Genomic DNA, 19,125 nt, shown 5'->3' with positions numbered 1-19,125 from the left:
AAAACTCCAAAGAAAGAAAGAAAGAAAGAAAGAAAGAAAGAAAGAAAGAAAGAAAGCACACTGGGGTCAGAAATTCTAACCCTGACCCCTCTTCCTGGTGCACATTCACACCTGCAATCTGAAGTGGTACAGTTAAAACAGAAGTAAGGTACCATGTTTATTATTATTATTCGGAATCTGCACATCAGCTCTTATTGGTCATTTCTCACACACACACAAACATGGGAGAACCAGACCCACATCCCAACTCAGCTTCGAAATTCATGGGGCCTAACTTACCTCACAGGACTGTCTGAGCAAATGCATATAGGCCATATAAATGTAGTAAGTTGCTGCTATTAATGAGAAGGCAAATGAAGCAAAACTTCTAAAGCACTACATAAATTGAAAAGCAGGACAGAAACGATTTGATACCTGTCTTGAATGTTCGACTCTTCTTTTCCACTCAGACCTGGCACAGGCTTTGTTTCCTGTAGGCGAAACGTTAAGAAGGTGAAGAACAGAGCCGGCTCTGAAAATTACACACGCAGTTACGGTAGAACCACCCAGGTGCATGGAAGAGGGGAGACTGCAGCTCACCACCTCCCTGACTTCCAAGCAGATAGGAGGAACATCAAGGGTGAACCAACAGCAAGGACTACTCTTATCGCTGAGCCTGCTCTGTTCTATCCTGCTGATCTCAGTGAATTGCATGTTCGCAGGAGCAGACAGCATGGTGGGTTGGGTCGTGGCATTGCTCCCTGACAGCAGCAGCATCACCACTGCTTACCAAGATGAGGCAGGAACAAGGTTGGAGGTGCAGAGGCACACCAGCAGGGCCAATCCAGCGCCACAAGAGTTTGGCTGTGCAGTCCCAACCTCACTCTGCCCTGCCCTGGTAAGTGCGCAAAACAACAACAAATCTCTGGTGACGTGAAACATATTCAATAAACACACAAGACGTAACCGGCTGTACATTTGAAAAAATAATATATATACTATTCATTGTATTGAATTGTAGATTTCAACAGAAGTAGCTCATAAAGTTCAACGAAAAAGGTAGAAGACCCAGAGGATCAGTTCATTCTCTAATCGGTTTATGCATAAGGTCCATATATGTGAAAGTGTCTATTCCACCTGTGTGTTCATAGACTAAGACAGCTACTACTATGCTATAAGAGGCAGCTACTACTACTAAAGGGGACGCAGGTGGCGCTGTGGGTAAAACCTCAGTGCCTAGGACTTGCCGATCGTATGGTCGGCGGTTCGAATCTCCGCGGCAGGGTGAGCTCCCGTCTTTCGGTCCCAGCTCCTGCCCACCTAGCAGTTCGAAAGCACCCTTAAGTGCAAGTAGATAAATAGGTACTGCTTTATAGCGGGAAGGTAAACGGCGTTTCCGTGTGCTGCGCTGGTGCCGGCTCACCAGAGCAGCTTCGTCACGCTGGCCACGTGACCCAGAAGTGTCTCCGGACAGCGCTGGCCCCCAGCCTCTTAAGTGAGATGGGCGCACAACCCTAGAGTCGGACATGACTGGCCCGTACGGGCAGGGGTACCTTTACCTTTACCTTTACCTTTACTACTACTAAGGCAGCTACTGTTATGCTATAAGAGGCAGCTACTACTACTAAGGCAGCTACTACTATGCTATAAGATCCACTGTCCTGTGATATCATATATGTTTGTACTACTGATGAAGCCCAGGACAGCGAAACAAGGCTAATATTCAGGAAATCTTTGTCTTAGACTCTGTGAAAGGATTCTGTGGAACTGTAACAACCTTTCTTGTGGATTGTTGGACTCTATGAACAGACAGGTGGAATAGACACTTTCACATATATGGACCTTATGCATAAATTGATTAGAGAATGAACTGATCCACTGGGTCTTCTACTTTTTTTGTTGAACTTCATGAACTACTTCTGTTGAAATCTACAATTCAATACAATGAAGTGTATATATTATTTTTTCAAACGTACAGCTGGTTACATCTTGTGTGTTTACTGCCCTGGTAAGTGGCAACAACACCACCATTGGGAGGGCAGCAGCGCCTTCCAGCAACTGGCTGCTCCTGCTCCTAGAGGAAGCACCAGTTGTTATGGTTAATAGCTACTGGCAGACCACAGCTCTTAGACACTTGATGGAGGATAGGTCCACCCATGGTCGTCAGATAAGGCAGCCAAATGTTTAAGTAGCAATCGTGTTCAATCTGTCATATAGGGTAGGTACGAAGAGGGGGTGCCCATCACCAGCATGGCTTGCCTGAAAGCTTCCTGACAGAATCAGGCTGAACACTCTCAGAGACATAATGCTCACCTCCATGGGCCTTTCCCCCCAAACAGCAGGACAATCCTTAGGTTCTTAGATAGTGGCTTGAGAACACTACTTGAGCGCATATATATGCAGGGCTGTGCACATGCTGTGCTGATGCAGGAGGGAAAAACACCAAGTGCAATATCAGGTGCAGAATTCAGCATCCTGAAAACCTCCACTTTTGTTTTCAAAACAAGTTTCTAGCCCTTATTGTTGCAAGAATATAATTAAACGTCTGCAGGCAACATCAGATGAAATGCCCTCAGCCAGGTCTGAAGGTTTCAATGTTCAAGGTCTCAGTGCACTGCATCGTTACTTAACCCCTCCTTATATGAGCAGGAGCAAAATAAATTAAGCAAAATGTCAAAAAGGGTAAGATAATTTTATCGAAAACGCCCCACAAATTCTTCATGAAGTTTCCAGGTTACAGAATTCAACTCTTCTTTCTGCTAAATTTGGGTTGCTTAGGAACAAAGTCAAAAATACAAACTTTTGGTTATCAGGCACTACACACAGCCCCATATATATGGTTTTCTAACCTGGGGGGAAATTCGGTCCATCTAGTTTCCGAACTTACCTCTTTGATAGAGCTATTCCTCCCTCGCCATGAAAACCACCATCTTCCACCTTTTTTTGGCATCTTATCCCTCATTATAGAATCCACAGTGGCCTGTGATAAATGGATGGTAACATAAATAATGGAACGGAACAAAAAGTAATCTAACTCATGCAAACAAAAATATATATTTTATATAGAAAAAAACGACAAACCACACGCAATTTAAAACTCAAGCAAAGAGAGTAAAAGGAAACATACTATCTGTGGACCACAAATCTTGTCAAAGCAAAACCTAATGGTATCCAGAACTGTACGGAAGTAACTTAAACAAGAACACTTACAAAATTTAAAAAAAGAAGAAGAGAAAATGGGAACGAAACAAAACGAAACAAAAGCATAATAAGCCATTAGTATAATGTTTAGGAGAGTGGGGAGAAAGAAGTCTCTACTTCACAGCTGTTTAGTAAAAATCATAAAGGGTTTCTGCTGGTAAGAAACACGGATAGGCAAGATGGATAGCTGTCCCCAGTAAATAATAATGGAACTAAGCAGGATGGTTGGTTTAGTGTCTTTTGAAAGCTATTCAGGAGAGTACAGGCTAAGAGGTATAATATAATAAAACATTCAGCACCAAAATAGCCACTAGTTGCTTCTTGATGAGGGTGAGGAAGTTTATTTCCTTAACATGTTGGACAGCAAAAAAAAATTCCTAAGTGCAGAATTTGTTTTATCCTACAAACAAATATGCAAGTTCAGTGCATATTCTCTCCACGTGGCCTTATGTCAGGATTGACAGCAATTAAAGCAAGCCCAACCTATTCAAACTCACTTAGATAAGTTCTGAAAAAAAGAGTATCTGTGCTGATCCACACAGGAGCATTTGGTACTTGATGACTGCAACCATAAACAATGATATGCATGCACAACTGGGCCATTACAGATAAAGCAACAGGGGGGGGGGCTTTCAGGTCCCCTTAAAGGTAAGGGTACCCCTGACCATTAGGTCCAGTCGTGGCCGACTCTGGGGTTGCGGCACTCATCTCGCTTTACTGGCCAAGGGAGCCGGCATACAGCTTCCGGGTCATGTGGCCAGCATGACTAAGCCGTTTCTGGCAAACCAGAACAGCGCACGGAAACGCCGTCCCCTTACATTGCTTCAAATGCTAATGCCTTCCAAGAGAGTATTTTCATATTCTGATGCCAAAGTTTACAACAACAAAAATGCCGCAAAGTTTGGTTATTTACATGCATGTGTGAACTGGACCTGTGTGAGCAATGGCGCAGGAGAGAATGTGGAAAAAGAATGCTCCAAAATGTGATTCAGACATGGTTCCAAATACAGTGGTGCCTCGCAAGACGAAATTAATCTGTTCCTCGAGTCTCTTCGTCTAGCGGTTTTTTCGTCTTGCGAAGCAACCCTATTAGCGGCTTAGCAGATTAGCGCTATTAGCGGTTTAGCAGCTATTAAAGGCTTAGCGGCTATTAAAGGATTAGCGGATTAGCGGCTAAAAGGCTATTAGCGGCTTAGCGGCTTAGAAAAAGGGGGGGAGCGAAAAAAATCGGAACACTTGTAAGACGTTTTCGTCTTGCAAAGCAAGCCCATAGGGAAAATCGTCTTGCGAAGCACCTCGAAAACGGAAAACCCTTTCGTCTAGGGGGTTTTCCATCTTGCGAGGCATTTGTCTTGCGGGGCACCACTGTAATCCTAAATCAGCACTGGTGACAGCCGGTAGCTATATATAGTTCCAGCCAATGGTCTCTGATTTCTTTAAGACCTGGTTTGGCTACAGCACTGTGGAACCCTGAACCCTTTGCTAGAATTGATAGATTTGAATTTTATTGATCTATCTGTGGCTATCTCTAAAGTGTGTCTCTGTCATCCCTCGAGAGGCAAGAGAGATGTGTGTCACTGAGTCCCATCAGTTCATCAAATGCTAAACAGATCAAGAGTTGTTTCGGCCTAGCTGCAGGTTAATATCAAACTGCAACAGCGCTGGTTCGGCTGTCAACAAGCAGAGAGGTCCGTAGCCAAATATAAATGTATCCAGCATTCCACTTTCAAGCTGGAGTTACTCTTTAATAGCTATTTTACACGAGAGATGCTATACTCTAATCTTTCTGTCCTCCAGCAGAGGGCATTGGGATCAAAGGAAGGCTTACAGCCCAACTCTCAAAGTTCAGCCTTAGCACACAGTTCTCAAGAGCCACTGAAATCAATACAACAAATGAGCATTTATGAAGCTTGCCTGCTTGCAAAAAGAAGTTCAATTGTTGAGATGAACTGTTCGTTCCTAAAGGTTTGCAGTTTGAATGCAAGTCAGATTCATGAAGTCACAAGCGCATCCTCAGCCAAAGTCTAGAAAATGTTGGTTCGTAGCCCCAACAGTTACCAAGGCAATATAACCACTGATATGCATGAAGCTGAGGACCATTTTAGATCACATGAGCTGGGGGGAGTTGGCACACATAACTGAAATTACAACTCTCTTGCAAGTGTTCTTAAAGTTTCTCAATCAGAACATACACAGCTTAGAAACTCTTCTCCCATCCCAGTCCCAGGAATAGGAAGACTAGGAGAAAAAGAAAGAAGCAAGGCCCAAAGTGTGTTGAGGCTTGGGAAGCACAGACACGTAAAAGCATGATTCATGGATGGTAGCCAGCACTGTCCAAGTGCCTATGGGCTCCTCCCTCTGATTTTTTGCTCTATCCTTGGGCATAGTGGCCTGTATTTCTTTCCCCCAAAAGGCTTCCAGGGTCAATCTCACCTTTGGCAAAGGTTTCTGGAATGCTTGCATCGCCAGCAGAAGAGGAGCTGCTGTAGTCCAGTTGTAGTACCTAGGTCAAAAACAATTTGATGCACCATTATTGAAACTATCTGCCCAATATCAACACATGTGAAATATACTCGGAGTCAAGAGTGGATTTCATGCTCTTTATTCAGCTCATAGTAGTGAGGAGGAATGGAAGTTCCCCCAGAATGTCTGCTTTATATACATTATTTACACAATGGGCCCAACGTGATTGGCTAATTCCGGGATTCACCTGTAGGCCAATCAGGTTGCGGATTCACTTCCACCTGGAGCTGAATTGGGTGGCTCCTGTGGACCAATCAGACTGCTGCATTCTGGACCCTATTGTTCTAGGACCAATCAGACCGCTGCATTCTGAATCCTATTGTTCTAGGACCAATCAGACTGCTGCCTTCTGGATCCTATTCAACTCAGTACATAACAACATGCCTCAAGGCACAACTTCTCAGATGTCAAGGAGTTAAGTAACTATACAGCTTTTAGAATATGTCTGAAGGCAGCCCTTTACAGGGAAGTTTTTTTTATAATGTTGAATGTTTTATTGTGTTATTATATATGTTAGAAGCCAGCCAGAGTGGCTGGGGAATCCTAGTCAGATAAGTAGGGTACAAACATCATCATCATCATCATACCATCAGGTTACATCTGCACTGGGACTGATCTGTAAGACTGAGAGCAAGATGGATAATGTGCTGATTCACTGCTCTGGAGAAGCCCCTGTATGGCTACAGCTCAGTTGGTTAGAGCATGACACTGATAACGCCAAGGTTGCAGGTTCAATCCCCCTATGGGACAGCTGCAATACAGGGGGCTGGATCGGATGATCCTTGGGCTCCCTTCCAAAACTCTACGATTTTATGAGCTATGGAAATAGCTTCAAATACTCTCATCTGTTGTTTTAATTCGTTATAACTCTGCTGAGTTATACTTACTTGCTTCCAATCTTCACCACAAGGTTAGGGTCGTCGATAATAGCAGGATTGTCCACAAACTGCTGATAACTTACTTCTTGTTCTAAGAACTTTTCTGTCAGGAGAGGAGGGAGGGGGAGGAAAGAATTCATGAGACGTGGGTTGTGATGGGATATATGGCAGAGCTGGCCCCCTCACTACTGCTTGAACAGCAGGCAATAAGGGGACCAAAGAAGGATAACTGCACCCCTTAAGACAGGTCCACCCAACCAGCAACATCCAGCGCTGAGGGACTTCTGGTGATTCCCTCACTGCGAGAAGCAAAGCTACAGGGAACCAGGCAGAGGGCCTTGTCGGTAGTGGCACCCACCCTGTGGAACGCCCTCCCATCAGATGTCAAAGAGATAAACAACTACCTGACATTTAGAAGACATCTGAAGGCAGTGCAGTTTAGGGAAGTTTTTAATGTGTGACATTTTAATGTATTTTTAATCTTTCTTGGAAGCTGCCCAGAGTGGCTGGGGAAACCCAGCCAGAAGGGTGGGGTACAAATAAATTATTATTATTATTATTATTATTATTATTATTATTATTATTATTATATTCCTGGAGCCAAGTGTGGCTCCAAAGCAGAGGGTTGCAGCCTGCCAGATGACAGACAAGCACATTTCTGCAGCGTCAGTAGGAAGTAAAACCAAACCATTTATCAATCTACCAGGGCAAGGATAATTATTATTATTATTATGAATAACTCCCTTTGCTCCAGATGTTGTTGGACTCCTAACATCATCCCTGACACCAGTTGTGCTGACTGGGACACAGGATAGGCAATTAAAAAGTGCAAATCCTCTTGGGAAGGAAAAGTGCATACAGATGTATATGGTCTGAGAAGTCACACTGCTGCAGAGGTGCATTCACTGTGCAGGACATATAATGCACAATGCCCGGTCCAAGATTGGATTTCAAGGGAAACTGGGGTTGCTGACCTGCAGCAGAAGACAGCTATGCACCCAAGCTTAGCACTCATCAGACATGGTTAGGAAACACATTGCGCCTTTTGCAGCCATGCCCCTCAAAGTGTAGATACAAATGGCATTTTTAAAGGCAGTACAAATGCCGAATATGGCAAGCGATATAAAGCGGCGTGCATTTTGCTGATTCCCAAAGGGTTGAGTGCAGCAGGGAGGGGACAATGTAAATTGTCTTTACCTGAATTGGGAACGGCCATACATAGCTCAGCGGTAGAGAATCTGCTTTGCATACAGAAACTCCCAAATTCAATCCTTGGCATATCCAGGGCAGGCTGGGAATGTTTCCTGGTCTGGAGGACCGCTGCCATTTAGGGTAACCAGTTTTTCCCAAACTTGGGTCTCCAGCCGCTTTTTGGGACTACAGTTCCCATCATCCATGACCACTGGTTCTGCTAGCTAGGGATGATGGGATTTGTAGTCCAAAAACAGCTGGAGACGCAAGTTTGGAAAACGCTGGTGTAGACAATGGCCTGACTCGGCGCAAGGCAAGTTCCTATGTTCCTAACTGCCGAGTAAATATTCATTGTGATGTGGTGGCTGCGAACGCCTTCAAAGAGCATTCTGGGCATTGTAGTTTGCTAAGAGTTTCTGGGAACAGTGTGAGGGTCAAACAACAATGCCCAGAATTCTTTGAAGGGGGGGATCTGTGTTGATTTGAAGTTCAGCGGATTCGCAGCCCAAAGTTCCATCATGCCTTGCTGTACAACACCCACAAGAGGTCACTGTTTAGTTTTCCAGAAGAGGAGCCGAGTACTAAAACGAAGAGGTAGTATAATAAATAGAAGCGCAGAAGCTCTCTACATACCTTTAGAGATTTCTTTGTTCTCACTAAGTCCCCCGCAAAGTGAGATAGCAATGGACGGCAGGTCCCTTATTCCATCTGAGGTGCTCTCGATGCCGCTATCGATACCTGAGCTTCCGACTGTCTGAGGGGACTGGTTCGCTGAGCGGGGCGCATTTTCACTCGCAACCTTCGACTGGGCGGCATGTTCGTCACTGAGAAGAGAAGACTGGCTTAGCTGTCTCCAACACCCATACAAGCGCACATATCTCCTCATCTTACATGCCCAAACTTGAATCATACTCCCTTGGTGCCGGCACTGCACCGGCCTGTGCACTAAGTTATCTCTCACAGCCAGGATGGGACCCCTGTGGCCTGAAGACATTTGTTAGTCTGCAGCTTCCCTAAACCACAGACAGCACGGCCTAATGGTCAGGGAGTAATGGGAGCTGGAGCCCAACAGGCTCCCCAAACTTGCCTGATGGTTAACGCTTCCGAGCACAGGAACTTCATAAAAATGTACTTGACTGACAGAATTGTGGTTGGGTTTTTTTACATTGCTTCCAGGCTTGTTCTCACTTATCAGGACTCAGACACGAGCTGTCTGCTGCACCCCTGAGACTCTTACTGTGAACCATCAGCTATCAGCACTCTTTTTTAAAAAAAACCAAACTACATTTCTAGCCTTGATGGCTGGAGATGTTAATTTGAAGGTGTGATAAATATGTTTCTTTATGCACAGTTGCCTTCATGATTACTACTTCTATTTATATTTCAGTTACTTCTGTTCGCTGTTTTTAAAAGGTATTAACAATTAAAAACAGAAACATGGGGCAGCTGTATATATATATATATATATATATATATATATATATATATATACTCAGAAGTAAGTCCCATTGAGATAAACGGAGCTTTCTCTCCCAGATAAGAGGGTTTAGGATTTTAAGCAAAGTTGGTACCAAGCGTACCAAACTCTGTGAAAGCTCTGCTCAAGCGCGGAATTTTGCATGCAGATATCCTGAAAACCTCAGCTTTCATTTAAAGTGTGTTGGCGGCGGAAGGAACCGGTTAGGCTTAAAGGTGTGTGGATAATTGCTTGGTGAAATCTCATAAGGCTGAGGGCTTTAGAAGGATTTGCAGTGGTCAGGGTAGGGACTCAGTGGCATGTGTAAATTCTTTCCACCCCTCAAGACTACCAAAATTCAAAACAAAGCAAACACAAAAGTTGCTCAAATTGAACGATTTATCTTTTTGCCTGTACAATGTTCATGGGAATAAAGGTGCATCATCACATTCCATCATTTTAAGGAACGCCAAGGCCTTTTTAAAAAAAAAAATGCATGGCAGAATCCTCACTCCACCTTTTGCTGCCACCACCACCCTTTGACCGTCCCCAAAGTTCTCAATCCTTCCTCATGAAGGTGAGAAGGAATGTTCACATCTGTCCTAATTGTGTCATCTGAACCCTAAACTGTGGGGAATCTTAGGTACGGTTAGTTTAAAACAAACCAGCTTCATAAACTATGCCTTGAAGGTGGCTTGTTTCAACAAACTATAGTTTACCACATTTTGTCTAGCTTGGGCCATCATAATAAGCTGTGCTCAATCTAATATGAAAGCAAACGCTTCTGAATTCCTCCACATCAGAGGAGGAGGGGAGAGCATGTGAGCCCAAGGCAGAGTTTAGTATGCTCTTTCTCAACCTAGTGCCCTCCATAAATTTAGTACTACAATTTCCATCTGCTTCAGCAAGAATGGCCAATGACCAGGGACAATGGAAGTCACAGTCCAATACTTCCGGTGGGCACAAGTTATCCGGCAGAATCTGATTTCCCAAACAACCTCTGAAGAATACTATGGGGAAAGTGAATGAACCATTCACCACTACTGGAGAATATAAGCTCCACTAACATTGCTGCAACCATTAGGAAACTGCTTCTTGATCCATGCACACCATTGTGGTCTGTTGAATCAGACGGATGCATTATAAGTGCTAATTAATACCATGCGTACTTTTTAGGAAAATAGAGTGCAGCAACCTCTGGCTCCATATCTGTGATGTCATCTAAATAAACACCGTCAGCACCAAGATGTCGGCTACGCTTATCTGTGAAAGGCAAAAAAAAACACCACGGTATTAATAGAAAGCACTCGATTTGAACACTCATTTCTCTCCTCCAGAGGAAGCTACGGATTCTGCTTGCCTGGTGTGTGTTTGTTTGAGGATGTACAGTCAGTCCACTGGCAAAATATCTAATTCTCATGGTAGCAACTAACGACCCTCATCTCCTTCAAAGCTGCCTTGGCCATAGGGCTTTGTCTTGGTTTAGGAAGGTGCATGTGAGTTATCCCTTCCTGATAGAACATAATATAGAATGAGAGGGCAATGCTGCAGGGGAAGACAACAAAAGCAGGTGCAAAATTTGTAATTTCAAACAAAGAGCACTAAACCCCAGCCTTTGCTTTGCATCCGCACCCATTTGGTCATTTGCACAGTCACAGCTTGGCTTGGATTGACATGCAAACTGGTTCAGAATGTTCTTAGAATTAACGTAAGGGCTGTTGTTCTCTGGCCCCATGTGAGGCCATCCCATAAGCACCTAAGTTTGGCCACTGGAGAACAGGATGCCAGACTATATGGGCCTTTGGTCTGATCCAGAAGGGCTCTTTATTATGTTCTTGAAGCTGGGGGGGGGGGATGCAGCTATGGAGTACAGAAGTGTGCCCCATTGACATAAAAGCTAAATAGCTTCCAGTATTGGGGGGGGGGAACCCACCCAGAACATTAGAGAGCAAGCAATCATAAGTATTTCTGCTTGAAGATAGAGGAGAAACCTAGAGAGAATAGGAAACCTCCCACTGATTTCAAGGGGGCTGGGATTCTAGCTATCCCGCTTGCAAGCAAAGCAAAAAACCCCAAAAAACCCAAATGCTTAAAAAGAGGAAACTTGTCTGTATCCTGTTGCATGCCTGTGAGAATGAGAGATCTTTCGCTTTCACCGTCAGCTGTAAACAAATGAACTTGCACAAGACACAGCTACACAAGCACATGACTACGTAAGAGCCTGAGAAAGCTGTCTGGAAGGTGAAATGCTTTGAGTTCCCGCAACAAGGTAAACAAGGGATCTCCAAGCATTTCTTCCGCAGAGATTTCTTCTGCCGAGTCTCTTCACTTCCCCCTTTTGAGGTACAGAGCCTGACTTTCCACCAACGAACTCCTCCTCTAGCACCTGATACTTAAGTGATGGAAACTTACTGGAACATTCCCGCAACCAAAGCTTGCCCTTCTTCCATTTTTGGAACTTCCGCTGAATTTCGCCCAAAGTGAAATTAAAAGGTCAGTTTTGGGAAGCAGGGAAAAAGGAGGTGATGACCCCCAGACCACCTTCAAACTGGCCTCCAACTCTGCTTGTCTGGGAGCAAACCCTGGTAAATTTAACAAGGCTTGCTTCTGACTGACTGCACGTAGTTAACTAGTCTGGAACCTGTGACAAAACCTTTGACAAAATCTCCAAAGAAGCTCAAGGGAATATGACAGTTTCTCAGGACATTTTGTGCATCTTTCGCTGCAACAGCCAATTCAGCCAGTGTGTTTCGGGGCGCTGGGAGGAATTCAGAAAGAAGTTTTCCTCGCTTCCACCCCCCTCTCCTTGCTCCCTATCCCCTCTAGGCTTGCAAATTTGGATCCATCTAAGGAAGGCATTTCCCTTTCTTCCTCCATCTCTCAGTCAAAAACCTCTTTGCAAATTAAGTTCCACTGCTGCTTATACAAAAGACAAACTTCTTTCTTCATTTCATCCCCACTATCTCATTTTTTTAAAAAAACCAACCAGGCACAATTAGTTTTTCTCTTAAGAAACTGCTTAAACTTTTCCAGTACCTGGGTTCAAAACCAGAAGCAATCGTACAAGCAGCTTTTACCTTTTTTCCTGGAGGGAGAATCGGTTTTGCCGCTTGTTGGCTGTGCCAAACAAGCCATAGCCTGCTTGACGTCTTCATTTGCAGGGAGTGGAGGTGCAGCTGCCCCTAACATGTCTACATTTGGCTCATTTATCTCAGGTATTCCTTCTTGAAGCTCAGGTTCTTCCAGAGTCAGCACAACATCCGCCTGTTCAACGACAGGTAAGGGAGTACTACTCTGAAGATCCTCCAGAACGTCGTTTTGAATGACTCGAAAGTGAGTGCTTTCAGAAGGATTCACATTCACCGCAGAGCTGGATTCTTTTAGCCTGAGTGGAATAGCAGTCTGGAAAGAGAATACACACCTGTTTAACAACGCTTCCCCGATTAAGAAGAAACAAGATGCTGTGAAAAGCAAGCACTGCATTCACACCAAAACCTAAGTAATTGTCCTGCCATGTAATAATAAATAGAAGCAGCAACCCTGGGTTTGCAGCCGAGCACAAGCTCAAAAAAAGGAGAAGCAGCCAATCTTTACTTTCCGATCAGGGTACCAGTCTGAAAGTTGTGTCTATGGAAACCACTTTCCCAGGGCATAGTCACAAAGTCACAGAACTGTAGAGTTAGAAAGGACCGTGAGGGTCATCTAGACCAACCCTCTGCAATGCAGGAGTCTTTTTTTGCCCTGTGTGAGGTTCGACCCCATGAACCCTGAGATAAAGAATCTCATGCTCTACAGACTGAGCTAGCTATTCCATACAGTCGGAGGGCACATGATGCAGCCATCTTGCTGAAGCTACGACGGCATGAGCCTGGGCAGTGCCTGGATGGAAGACCACCTGGGAATTCCCCCACACACACATATACCATAGAACACCTTGGTTGGTTGACTGGTTGTCCCTCAAGTTGGCGAGACTCTTCTCACAAGAAACCAAGCCCATGGAATGAGCTGTTCAGCAGGCACCTTCTGTTTTAACATTTAAACACCTGTTTAAATGTTAAAACTAACCTATGCCAAGAAGCACCTGCTGGCCATTAAGAGATTATCCTTCTGTAAAAGTTAGATGATCTCCAATTTTAAATTTCGATACGGTTTTTAATGTGTGGTTTTATATATTATTGCTGTGAACCGCTCTGATGTCTGGGGCGTTTTTTTAATGAACAGCGGTACATTTTTTTTTATTTTTGCAAATGAATAAAATATAAATTGAATGCAATGACAAACTACAGTTAGTTTAAAACTTTTTGAAGCCACACCAGAGGAGAACAGGAAATCATCCTATCGCAATGACTGTGCACATAGCAATAAGTTTTGTTTTGGTGTTATGACTTCACCTTCCTTTAAAATATATTTGTTAGTTCTCTGTTACCTTAAGACAGTCAGCTCTAAAAACAGAAGAAAGATTGAAGCTATTTTATCATAGGCATTTGAAAATATTCCGGAGGATGTTTCCCCTCATACCTTTGTGGCTTGAGGTAGTTCGCCCCAGTCCCAATGCATTTGTGGATTATTCTTCTGGACGCCCCTTTCCAAAGATTTATTGACTAACTCGGAATCACTTTTAGGCGTTGGGGGCCGTGAACCTGAAGGACTGCAGAAAGAAGTGGGGAGGAAATGGGAGAAGACGTGCATTAAACAACAATAAACGTAAGCACAACCTCAGGGCAATTTGAGATCCTTTATTGTTAGTGGCAATCTGAACTGAAACATGCTTTCACACCAAATGTAGTATGGGCCCAGTTCAATAGGCAGCCAAAAGCACGAGGTTAGATAAGAAAACTTTTAAAACAGTTTTAAAGTTAGATGCAAAGTATTTTGTGAGACTCAAAACCCTAGCAATATAAAAGTTGCTTGCAAAGTATTTAGTGGGTCTATGAATGCAATATAAATATTCAAGCAACCCTAAGCACATTTATTGCAGGGGGTAGGGGTTGAATCCCACTAGCTTCCAATGGGATGTATACTCCCAAGAAAGTTTATTTAGGGTTTAAAGCTTAGTAACATAAATCAGTAGTTTGCCAGCACACAAATACACTCCCATAGCTTTCTTTTGCAGAGAAAAGTCAATAATCTATGTTAGTATTCTGAAACCCCGGGAAAGCCACATTTTGTGAACAGGTAATGTGCAAATGTGGCTGGCCATACACAAGGGTTCCGATACCATGAAAAAAAGGCCACAGGAGATGTTGTTGATGATGATGATGACAATGGTTGACAACCCACCCTTGACCCTAAGGTCCCCAGGGCGGGATACACAACATTAAAACACAATATTAAAAACAGTTTAGAGCAACTTATGCCAAAAACAAGGTGACTCCTAGAATTCTAGACCTCAGGTGTCCAAAGTAAAAGGGTACCCAAGGATATCCTGGGACAGAATGAGTTAGCCCCTATAGCATGAATTCACTCAGTGCATTCTCTTCCATAGGGAGACACAGAATAGCCCTGTGACATGGAAATGCCTGAATCAGTCCTAAATGGACAGGTCACATGAACCACTAATCTGATTGTGGACAAAACGGTTGCCTTGGAAAACAAAGGATGCAATAAAAATCCATTTATGCAAGTAACGTTTTAATGCATAGCGGTAGCACTGATGAACTAATGAGAAGGAAGGAAGGGGGAAGGAACTGGTGCACTGATTCAGTTCTCCCTCAAGCACACATACACACACACACACACACACCAGGTATGCAGTGTCAAATCTGTGTAGGCTGTTACACAGGCAGCCTTTGACCCATGGCCCCACCTCCCTGCACAAACATTTTTGTGCAAACATGTCCTGATCCAGAAAAATAATGTGCTGATCCCAGAGGCTCAGGATGTAAATATTTGAAACTTGAATCTATGGATGTTCTTACGCAAAACAAGAGGAATGATCCGTTTTCTTACTTAATGAGGGGCGGTGGATACAATAGCTCAGCTAGTGAAGAACTTTAGGATACAACAAACTAGTTTGTCCAACCAACTACATATATAAAAATGATACATGAGGCTGAAAAAATCCCAGGTTCTTGGTCCCCCTGGTACCCAAAAGCATTCTGATGTTGCCCAATTCTGATTTAAAGCACCCACCTAATACTGAGCAAACTAAACTTGAGTTCACACCACCAACACACTAAACGTAAGACATACATCATAAGTCATCAAGAAGACATGAATAATTCGGTTCTGGAACTGTTAAGGGAAGTTCTACATAACTGCCTTTTTAAGCTAGGAGTCTGCAACCCTTTTTTGTCTTGTGGACACATTTGCAAACTGGAGCAACTGGTGGGCACCACACACAGAGATACAAATGCCACAACCTATTCTGTTGGTTACAGCAGAATGCTCCTCCCAGCCTAATTTCGGGGAATTTGGGGGGGGGAGTCCCTGTGGGCATCTGGAAAGCCTACTGCAGGTGGGTCTGGACTACGTTGCCAATCCCTTTCTAAAGCCAAAGCCCAGATGAATTGTCATCGTGTTAAAAGAGAAATGGCATCTCTGCATTACTAGAACAGGAACTATTTTTAAAAAAATAATTAATAGCCTTAAGCATTTAACTGAGCATTTAACTCTCTGTACTAATACACTTCTACATTATGGACAGCGTGAAAAAGAAAATGCATTATGCTAGGTCAAAACGCATTAGATCATAATTTGTGCTGTACTGTACAGTGGTACTTCGCAAGACGAATGCCTCGCAAGACAAAAAACTCGCTAGACGAAAGGGTTTTTTGTTTTTTGAGCTGCTTCGCAAGACGATTTTCCCTATGGGCTTGCTTCGCAAGACGGAAACGTCTTGCAAGTTTGTTTCCTTTTTCTTAACACCGTTAATACAGTTGCGACTTGACTTCGAGGAGCAACTCATAGAACGCGGTGTGGTAGCCTTTTTTGAGGTTTTTAAAGACTTTGGTGATTTTTGAAGCTTTTCCAAAACTTTCCCGACACCGTGCTTCGCAAGACGAAAAAAATCGCAAGACGACAAAACTCGCGGAACGAATTAATTTCGTCTTGCGAGGCACCACTGTATTAGCAATCCCCTAGAAGAACATCATACCTTTCTTAAAAGTTGTCCTGCAACGAATAACGCAGCCCTGTTGCCTCAAAGAGCTTACAATTTGAGTTTGACAGAAAGCAGGTTCCCCAGGTGGAAAAAAACCAAACACATTTAGACTGTGTGGCGAAGGACAGCACCAGGGCTTCCACTAGTTCTGTGTGGTCTTAGATTACGTTTTCATTGGAACTGCAGAAATCTGGAAGCATCGGGGTGTGGAGGGTTTATGAGCCAGCAAACTGGATGCTGGCAGTCTGTTCTTCTCTAATGTATTTTGGCATCCAGCTGAGCAGACCCAAAATAAGCCTTAAAGGCTGGAACTGTTCCTCAAACTAAGCTCCTTGACACGCCTTGACAATGCACCTCCCGGCTCATCACACCCATTCCAGCTTCAGGATTCAATTCACAATGACTCTGGTATTCCCAAGTAAATGTGTGTGAAATGCACAGGAGTAGTAGTTCAGGCCTTGGTGACTTCAAGACTGGGTTATTGCAATGCACTCCATGTGGAGCTTCCATTGCTCTTAATATGGAAACTACGGTTAGTGCTGAATGCTGCTTCGTGCATGCTGACAGGAGTGAAACCCTGACAGCATATAATATGTCTGCTCAGAAACCTGCACCGGTTAAGCATTTACTACTGCGCCAAGTTCAAAGTATCACTATTAATATAAAGCTCCTAATAGCCTGGAACCTGTTTATTTGAGGGATCGATTTACCCCAAATACACCCACTCAACTTCACACAGGAACTTTCACTGTGCTCTTCTTGGTTCCTGCTAAGTTCAGGCAAGGCTATCCAGGAATGTAGCAGCCATTGTGTGTTTTAATCTCTTTTTAGCTTATTATAGATTTTATTATTTTTTAAAAAAAAATATTTCACTGACAATTTTAATGTCTCTGTTTTGCTTGTAGAGGTTGCAATTACAAGCAAGCAACATGTATGTACATATTGTTAAATAAATACATCTTTAGACGATGGTAGATGATAGACAGATGATAGATAGATAGAGATAGATAGATAGATAGATAGATAGACAGGGAAAATTTATATCCAGAATGTATGCCTTGCCAACAGGCACTGCTTAAATGTCACCTTCTCTAAAAGGGTGGCTGTATTTTCTGCAGACTTTCTGGCAAATTTAAAGGATCTCAGGCTATGCCTGGCAATTTTGCAACATCACATAAACAGGAAATACAGTGTTATCTTCTAAACAAGAGACAGTGAAAAAGGAAAAACAAGCAAAACAGACTGTCCAGATAGGACATTATGAACCTATAAATGCTAAAGGACCCACCAAGTCAAAGGGGAAGCCCAAGAATTAATGGAACTTCATTCAGAGCTGCCTACAGATTTCCCTCAGTTCAAAAACATATAGGTCAGCTGCCAGCAATATGGGAGGACAATCTTCAAGAGGGAATGAAATATGGAAGGGCAAGCCTTGCTCCCCCGCCCCACCGGCCCCCCACCAAAGTAGACTGCCGGCAAGGAAGTGGGGAGAAGCATTTTCTGCTGCTTCATTTGTCCATATACACAAAAATCTTATTACAGACGTTCATCAGGAACGACAAACATGGATGCCAGCTGAAAACGCTGTGCCGTGAATAATAATAATAATAATAATAATAATAATAATAATAATAATAATAATAATAATAATAATTTTTTATTTATACCCCGCCCATCTGGCTGGGTTTCCCCAGCCACTCTGGGCGGCTTCCAACAAAACACTAAAATACAATAACCTATTAAACATTAAAAGCTTCCCTAAACAGGGCTGCCTTCAGAAGTCTTCTAAAAGTTTGGTAGTTATTTTTCTCTTTGACATCTGGTGGGAGGGCATGGCAAGCTTTGTTTACTGAATGCGAGTCAAATAAACATGCAAAATTAGATCGACTCACTAGGGGATCAGAACATTTGTCAATGCAAATCACCCTGTGCAACTCACCCTAATTCAAAACCTTCCAGAAAACCCACGTCAGCTGGTTGCCAGCAAGTCCTGTTGCCTGTTGCAACCACACCTTCTGCATACATCTCTTGCTTCAAAAGATTACTGAGGAACCGTGGCTGGTATTACTCAAGAGCCTCTAGTTCAGGGGAGGGGGGTGGGGAAGCTGTGTGCCCCTGGATGTTGTTGAAATTCAGCTCCCATCAGTCCCAGACACCAAGGATGATGGGAGGTCTAATCCTCAATATCTGGAGAGCCACATGTTCCTTCACTCCTGTCCTAGTTGCTGATTCCTAGCATATATAGAAACATGGGTCCTGCACCCAGTCATACGCCCTGTTCTTCTCCTTTACTTAGAAAGTACTAGAAGATGCTAAATGCTGCTGATTTTCCCTCAGTACATGAAAGCATGGTAAAAATATATATGCAGGCGCTTCCTCCGCTAGCACTGTGAAAGGAAGAACGACCAGCGGGTTGCCATCATCACTGTGTCTTCCACCAACATAATTCTCCCCTTGTTTGTTTCTTTTAAACTATAACAACATTTTGTATCGCAGCGCATCCTTTGGGGATTTTGCTTCAGTCTTCCCCAGCGCAAACACGAACCGCTTTGAAACGCAACTTGCTTTGAAAAGAAAGCACAGTTGTTCTATAACTCAAGAGCCTGTTCTCTCTTTTTTCAGCAAACGATATATTTATTCACCGCAATTTGTCTGTGGGAACAAATATATATTTCAACATATTAACTTTCGACAGGAAGTACAAACATGGATTTTTTAAACAAACAAGCAAACCATCGGGCTATTTTAAAATGCCCAAACTCCCTGCTGTTTAAGAGAGATTTGAAATTAGGTTT

At 43.4% G+C, this 19,125-nt stretch overlaps 1 protein-coding gene across 6 annotated transcripts in view; it reads right to left on the bottom strand.

Annotated features, from left to right (window-relative positions):
* Positions 1-19,125, bottom strand: part of LPIN1 (lipin 1) — a 91,672-nt gene that overhangs the window by 11,594 nt on the left and 60,953 nt on the right. For all 6 annotated transcript variants that reach the window (XM_081189062.1, XM_081189065.1, XM_081189063.1 and 3 more), the window contains 8 exons: positions 13,747-13,876; positions 12,306-12,630; positions 10,398-10,491; positions 8,406-8,596; positions 6,591-6,684; positions 5,614-5,683; positions 2,867-2,959; positions 415-470 (listed from right to left, as the gene is read on the bottom strand). In XM_081189062.1, coding sequence (XP_081045188.1) covers positions 415-470; positions 2,867-2,959; positions 5,614-5,683; positions 6,591-6,684; positions 8,406-8,596; positions 10,398-10,491; positions 12,306-12,630; positions 13,747-13,876 — 1,053 coding nt within the window. The remainder of the gene's footprint in view (positions 1-414; positions 471-2,866; positions 2,960-5,613; positions 5,684-6,590; positions 6,685-8,405; positions 8,597-10,397; positions 10,492-12,305; positions 12,631-13,746; positions 13,877-19,125) is intronic.

Source organism: Podarcis bocagei (genome assembly GCF_964188305.1).
Source record: "Podarcis bocagei genome assembly, chromosome: 3".
Classification (NCBI taxonomy): Eukaryota; Metazoa; Chordata; class Lepidosauria; order Squamata; family Lacertidae; genus Podarcis; species Podarcis bocagei.
The sequence above is the reverse complement of the archived record's forward strand: the minus strand, read 5'-3'. Positions and strand labels throughout refer to the sequence as shown.